Raw genomic sequence first — 7,593 nt, forward strand, 5'->3', positions numbered from 1 at the left:
AATAACACACATCACATCACATCAGGGCAGAAATGCCAATCAGACCGGATCTACACCAAGAATGTACTATAAGCAAAACTATAAGAAGTTATTCTAAAGCGGACCCTACACGAGACAAGAATATTGTCAATAAAAATATTGTCAAGACTGCTTCAATACGCCAATCCCATTTGAATTCTACAGAATCAATATTTTCAAAATGTCCTTATATTATATCCAATATATTGATCAATAGTTGGTTTATTGTCAATATTTCTGCTCGTGTAGGGTCCGCTTAAGTCATTTTTGTATAGCCCTTATCGTATAATCTCTGTCAAAAGCTTTATTCAACGTAAATATCTTATACATCATTTTTTAACCTTTCGCGGACCAAGGAGGGGTAATGATTTCCTAGTTGTTTTATGTTTCATGTTAATTAGTTTGACTGTATTGTTGTTTTCAGCACATTCAATAAGCTTACTGGCTGACAATGAAGGTAGTTTTTTCTTTTTTCTACCTTCAAATTTGTTGTTTGCAGGATCTGGACGTTTATTTTTAGTAGCACGAAATACCACATCACAATTATCGGGTAAAAAAGTAACATCCGTAAACATCTTTTTATTCTTGACTGGCTTTTCAAATACCTTCAATACGTGATTTGGATCTTCACGAATTTTCTTCCGTTTTTCAATAATATCCTTGTAATACCAATCTCGCTTATCAATTTTTTTCGGTAGATTTTGGATCGTATTTTGATCATCAATAGCAATTTCATTGTCCTCGCTTTCTTGATTGTTGCTAGGGATAAGATCGGAAAACTTTTGCAATTTGGCGACAAAAAATCCATCCATATTGTATGTGTGCGGATAGAAACGACGAGTTAGTTTCATTGATGGATGATACTTCTGTCCCGCAAAATTAACAAACCCTTCCGTACCCAAATCCAATCCGGTAGACACAAGCCTAACGTTCCGCTTCCGGAGTGCATAATCGATTACCCATTCATTCTCCTGTGGTAATATAGAACATGTCGAATACACAAGATATCCGCCTGTTTCCGAGCTGGCACTGAGACAATCAATACCTGCCAGTATAAGTTTTCTTTGTAAATTGTAGCACCGTTGGATGTCAACCTCAGCTTTAGTCGTCTTTACGCTTTGATCCTTGGAAATCACTCCCGAGCCAGTGCAAGGAGCGTCAAGTAAAACCCGATCAAAACCGGTCATAACATGTCTGTATTTAGTACCATCTATATTGGTCACTATTGCATTCTGAATTCCCAACCGATGAAAATTACCGACTACAGCCTGGAGCCGATCTTTGTTTGAATCGTTTGAAAAAAGTACACCTGTATTTTTCATTAGGGCAGCAAGGTGTGAACTTTTCCCACCAGGAGCAGCACAAAGGTCCAAAATTCGCTCGTTTTCTTCTGGGGCAAGTGCAATCACTGGTAGCATACTGGAAGCACCTTGTATCATGTAATGTCCACCCAGATACTCTGGGGTAGCACCCAAAGGTACCTGCAGGGCACAAAATATAATGTAAATATGTTGAAAAAAACATGCTTATTTATCAAAGTACCTGCGAAGTGTACACCACTAGTCCTTCTTTCGACCATTTTCCCAGAGGGTCTAAATTAACGCCTCGATTAATCAATGCTTGAGCCAGATCACGGCGACGGGTTTTTAAACTGTTGGTTCGAATCGTTAAAGGTCGTTGAATTTCAGAGGCTTCTAAAAACTCAAGTAACTGATTGGGGGCAAATATTTTTAGTAACTGCTGCATCAAGAATTCATTATACGTATAATATACACACAAATCTTTACATAGCAAGTCTATGTATTCCGCTCTGGAATGATTTGGATCACGATTTAACAAGAAATCTACCAGAACTCCGATGACGTCTTTAATTCGCGTATGAACTTCTTGTAGATTGGTTGGTGCTTCTTGATTACTGTTTGGGAATTCGAATTTCTCTTTGTTCGCCACTAGATCCTCTAATTCTGCTTCGGCCATGCGATCATTCACTTCTTTTTTCCTTCTCAGTTTTTTCCCAGCACGTTCTATTGGCAGCAACAGTTTTTGCTCATAATCTTCCAGTTTATCACCGAAATCACTTCCCGAATCCTCGTCATTTGAGCTCAAAAAATCGTTTAACTTAGCTATCCTTGGTTCTTCTTCAGAGCTATCAGTCGAACTTTCATTATCGCTCGCTAGGATATCTCGACTATGTTTATCCTTGATTCGATCTTTTGTAGTTTTAGAAACACTACTAGAGCTTTCTTTCTCGACTTTCAAAGCCGAATTACTTTTTTCAGTTACTTTGGCGTATTTTTCTCGGCTTTTTTGTAAGTCCATCTTGGCTGGCAGTGAATGAAAACTGTCATCTTGCGCGTCGTGTTCTTTATTACTCGTGTATTTTTCATTATGGCTAGCTTTTTTTGACTTTGCATCTTCAACATCAGTCTTAGCTTTGGACTCTTGATTTTTAATTTTTGCTTGCTCTCGTTTTTTGGCCCGTATTATCTGCTTACGGGATAGTTTCTTCAGCTCTGTTTTCTCTGTTACAATAAATGAAAATTAAAACATAACCTTGCTTGCTTTCAAAATAGCAAACACTTACCTTTCAAAAACTCTTTCGAAAAGGTGGGATCTTTTTGTTTTTTAGATTTTCTACCCGGGCCTTTCTTGGGTTTTTCAGTAAAATTAATTTTACGACCCATTATTACTTTCCCCCAATAAGAATTGGCAATTAAATTTTAATCGAACGTAACTAATCTTATTTGCACGAGTTAAACGCACCAGTATCAGAAAGAAACTGTTGAACACGGACCGTGTTACACGGTTAAGAAAAAATTCTCGACAAACATATGATTACGGCCTAAAAGCCAACTGTCAAAATCCACTTTGAATGGAAATTCCAGACAAACCTTTACTAGTCGAACACAGTTCACAACAGTTTATGAAAGAGAAAACTTTTCTCTTTCGTTTATTAACATCTGTGATTGGCGTGTAACGGTTTGTCCGGAATTTCCATTCAAAGTGGATTTTGACAGTTGGCTTTTAGGCCGTAATCATATGTTTATCGAGAAATGTACCCGCTTGCGTGCAGGGTTGCCACAAAAAATATCTGGCAGATCAACCAAATATTAGAAAAACTATAGAAAGACCTAGGATAGGATCCGCCAGCTCTGTCCCCTGTTTTTGAACCAATTCTGAACCAGCTCGTGTTTGGACGAAAGTGACATAGGCAAACCTTCGGCTTGGAAACTAATGTCGATTTCGCTTGAACCTGAAACTGAGTCAGGTTCTAACCCCAACCGCTGTCAGTTCATACATTTTGACAGCAGTTGGGGTTAGGAACTGACTCAGTTTCGCCTCAAACAAAAACCACATAAAAGTACTAAAGGGCTGCTTGGACGTGTTGTCATATTGTGATATCAAACATAAAACGGCGATTGTTAACTGTGTTGATTTTTTTGTTTTCTCGAGATACCGCTTTCTTTCTATAACATCCGTCTGTAATTATGAAGTGCAGGCATTATTTGGCAGACGAAATCAAACATATTATCCAGAACGGAAGTTCCCGAGAGATCCGGTAGCGCGGTTATCGTGGATTCTGTTCTGTGCGCGGAATAATGCAGAAATGCCTCTTTTCGAAATCAACAGGCTGTGTAGCGAAAGTATGAAAATATTTGGAACTTCATGTAAAAATTGTCTTTGTTCCAGCACCGAGTAAATTGGAAGTACTGAGCAAACAGGGAGAAAGTTATCCCGGAAGTCGCTTCTTGTTCTTCCTTTGGTACTATCGATACAGTTGAATTTTACAGTTTTCAACTGAATCGATCATCGGTGTAAATAGGAGCGTGTATTTTCTACTGCTGTTTTCTCCGAAACGATCACATGTAGTACTGGAACAAACCTATACATTGCTCCAAAACAAAAATTAAACCTTGCAGAAAAGTAGTTTTAGAATATTTAAAATAAATCCGAACAGAGAAGATTATTCTTGTGACAGAGGTTGCTTGACTCAGAAAGCAACTTACAAAAATTAAGAGGTATGAAGATATTTTTCGTAATGTCCAACAACGAATATATATTATTTTGTTTTGCTGTATTCCGATGGAAAAAACGTTATGATCGTTTAAATGCGGATATAAAGACTAAATCTTTGATTTTTCCAGAAGCATGAAATTGGTACATAATATAGAATATTTTAATCAGAACAAATATACGACTGAAACAAAACCAATATTTTGGCAACATTGGCCGAGTGGGGGTATGTCGTTTTCAACAGGGATTAGTAAAATATAAGAAGAAGCCACCCACATTACCACGGCAGATGGATAGCTAACCGGAGGCGAGATGCCCCACGTGCCAACACCGATCGCCTCAATACATGCCGACAAGTGACGGGCGAACGAAATGCAGGCTCAGATGCAACAACCAGGCGGATGGCTGCGTTCTTTGCTATGAATATTAGCCCCGCCATTCGCATGCCTTTTGCCTGCCGTTCGCACGCCATCCGGTCGCCAGCATGCCTGCCGGCGGATGGTACCTTCGGGTGGGGCATCCCGCCTCCCATAGAGTAACAAATAATTCAAAGTTGTTCTAAATCGATGAAACGTGTAAAAACTGTCTGTAAACGTCAAAATTTGACGTTTAATGACAGCTCATACTCCTTTCATCGATTTAGAAATATTATTCAGGAAAAATTGAAAATGTTTTACAAAGTACATTTAATATTAGTTAATCTGAAAAAAAATTCTTAAAGTTTGGTATTTCTGGATTTGTGTGGATAATTTCTGCATAATTTGTTTCGGAATTTTGGACTGCAGTTTTTGAATTTTCTAGTTGTTTAATTGTTTGATTTTTCAGTTGTACTTATTAACATTAGTAACAGTTATACAATGCTCTGCCAAGTGATGTTATGCAGCAAAGTTAGTGTGATGCAGCTTGGCCACACAGCTGCGGCCAAGTTTCCGCTGGAGAACGTGTTTGTAAATCATCCGTCGGAAGTGCAATCAAATCTGTGATCCACTCGTTCGTCTGGTTTACTCAAACATGGGTTATGGCTAGTTTAAAGCCGACTAAGCGGCAGTGAAGATGGATAACGCACATAAATGCAATGTAACGTTGCTACGGATGTAGTACTTTGATATTTTGTATAAATGATATGCTTAGGCACAATCACAGTGCGTTTTTTGTAGATACCAAGTTACTGCAGATCAAATCGATACCGCTCAGTCGGCTTACCCGGTACCTGGTCAAACCATTCGCAATTTGATTCGGAATCCTGAATGAATTCAATATGGAATCCAGTTGAAAGGCAACAACCGATTCCGAAACCTACTGAGTCAGAATAGGTTATTGCATTTGAGCTAAGTCGAAATCCTTATTGAATTCATTCAAGATACCGAACCGGTTTCGGAATCGGTTTGACTGAGTATATTTGAATAAACCGAAGGCGTTAGTACCCTATAAGAACGGTTGGTTTCAAAATCGTCCAATAAAGGACGTTCGTTGGACCAATTTGGACAACGTCCAAATAACCGTTCAACAAACGTCCATCGTTGGACCCGTGTTGAACGGGTTTGCAACAATTTTTTGGACGTCTTAGTGGGTATAAAGGGGCGCAAAGAGTGTGCAGAGAGTGAAGCCAAAAAAGTCTACTTATCGAGCAAAATTGCTACAAAGACGGATTCCAATTGTGCACGATAGGTAGTCTTTTTTGTCTTCACTCTTTGCGCAATTGTTCTCTATAAACTGTGGAGTAAACCGGACAAATAAGTGAATCACAGGTTGGTTTGCACATCCGCCGGCGGGTTTGATAACACCTCTTCAGGTGGACCGTCAGCGGCTTAGTGCAGCTTGGTATCCTTCGCTGCGACTATGTGGTCCAGCCACACAACGCTAGCTTTGCTGCATAACATCACTGGCAGAGCACTACGTCACTGTTACTAGTGTTATTAAGCACAACTGAGGAATAATATATTCAATAATTTGTAAATTCAAAAACTGAACGAAATTCTAAAACAGGATAAATTATGTACATTATAAAAATCAGAATTACAAGACGTTAAGAGCGAAAAATTTATAGTTTTTTGAAAATAAATGACAGAAGTAACAAAAATATATAAATTGCTTGCTAAAAATATCTAAAATTCAAGATATCTGTAATCAAAAATTTAAAAATTTTGAGATTAGAGAATTCCAATAACAACAACAAACATCCACAAAAATTAAAAAAATTCGATTTCAAAATTAAACAATGTTGTAATTAAAAAAGTCTAAAAATGAAAAATCAAATCTTCAAAAATTCAGGAAAGTTGAAGAATTCAAATGTTAAAAATTATAAACTTCAAAAATCGAAATGTTCAAAAAGTAAGATCCAGAAATTCAGAAACACAATGATACAAAAATTCATGTAATGCAATTCAAGTATTACAAATTCAATAGTTCTAAAATACAAAGATGCAAAAATTCCAAATCAAATTAATACAACCACAATAAAAATACAAATACAAAAAGAAAAAATCAAAAATACAGAATTACTAAAATTCAAAAGCACTAAAAATTCAAAAAAAAAACATGAAATGCCCTTTTAGCACAAAATTCTCAAATTCAAAAGATCAAAAATTGAAGACATCAAAAATTCAGAAATTCGAATATTCGAAAATTCAAGAATTCGAAGATTTTTAAATCCAAAAATTGAAAAAGAAATAAAAATTCAAAGATCCGGTAATTCAAAGGTTCAGAAATTCAAAAACTCGAAAAATCAATGATTAAAACATGCAAAAAATTGAAAATTCTGGTTTCAAAAATTCAACAACTCCAATATTCAATTATTAAAAATTCCAAAATTCGAAGAGCAAAGAATTCAAAAATTCTGTAATTCAGAAATTCAAATTCAAACATTCAAATATTAAAAAAATATCAAGAATTCAGCAATTAAAAAAATCTTGTATTCTTATATTAAAAACTTCTGCAATTCAACGCAACAACAACACAAAAATTTACAAACGCAAAAACACAAAAATGCAACAAAAAAAACAAAAATATATAGATGCAAAAATTCAAAGGATCAATAAATTAAAAATTCAAGGTAACAAAATACTAAATATTCAGAAATTGAAAAAATCATAAATTCGAGTATTTAAAAGTTCAAAAATTCAAGAATATGAAAATTTTAGAAATTTCAATAACCAAAAATTCAATATTTCAAAAATTCAACCATTCAAAAATTCTAATGTCTAAAATTAAAAACCTCGAAAAATTATAAAAATCCTATATTGAAAAATTCTTAAGTTCAAAAATTCAATTTTCAGAAAAAAACAAAATATATAGATCCAGAAATTCAAAAACACAATAATGCAAACATACTAAAATACAGAAATACTAAAATTCTAAAAACATAAAAATTTCAAAAATACAAGAATCCATAAACACAAAAAATATAAAAATACAGGGATGCAAAAATATAAAAAGTACAAAAATACTGAAACACAAAAATACAAAAGCACAAAAATACGAAAATGTAGAAATACAACAGATAGATAAATACTACAATATAAAAAAAATCCAAAATTCGAAAGTACGAAAATATTGTGTATT

General features: G+C 35.2%; 1 protein-coding gene across 1 annotated transcript; it reads right to left on the reverse strand.

Annotated features, from left to right (window-relative positions):
• Window positions 1-282: 282 nt before the first annotated feature.
• LOC131690272 (uncharacterized) lies at window positions 283-2,819 on the reverse strand. The gene is made up of 3 exons (XM_058975913.1): window positions 2,603-2,819; window positions 1,561-2,540; window positions 283-1,499 (listed from the first exon to the last, which is right to left on the reverse strand). The coding sequence occupies exons 1-3, from the start codon at window positions 2,700-2,702 to the stop codon at window positions 348-350; spliced, it is 2,232 nt and encodes a 743-aa protein (XP_058831896.1). The 5' UTR covers window positions 2,703-2,819; the 3' UTR covers window positions 283-347.
• Window positions 2,820-7,593: the final 4,774 nt, after the last annotated feature.

The sequence above is a fragment of the Topomyia yanbarensis genome, chromosome 3, assembly GCF_030247195.1.
Source record: "Topomyia yanbarensis strain Yona2022 chromosome 3, ASM3024719v1, whole genome shotgun sequence".
Taxonomy (NCBI): domain Eukaryota; kingdom Metazoa; phylum Arthropoda; class Insecta; order Diptera; family Culicidae; genus Topomyia; species Topomyia yanbarensis.

What these genes read in the sequence shown, in the direction of transcription:
- LOC131690272 (XM_058975913.1), bottom strand. Translation starts at nt 2,702, where the DNA reads ATGGGTCGTAAAATTAATTTTACTGAAAAACCCAAGAAAGGCCCGGGT. An exon ending in TTCGAAAGAGTTTTTGAAAG is followed by an intron (nt 2,541 to 2,602) that starts GTAAGTGTTTGC and finishes TTATTGTAACAG; the next exon opens with AGAAAACAGAGCTGAAGAAA. An exon ending in TAGTGGTGTACACTTCGCAG is followed by an intron (nt 1,500 to 1,560) that starts GTACTTTGATAA and finishes TGTGCCCTGCAG; the next exon opens with GTACCTTTGGGTGCTACCCC.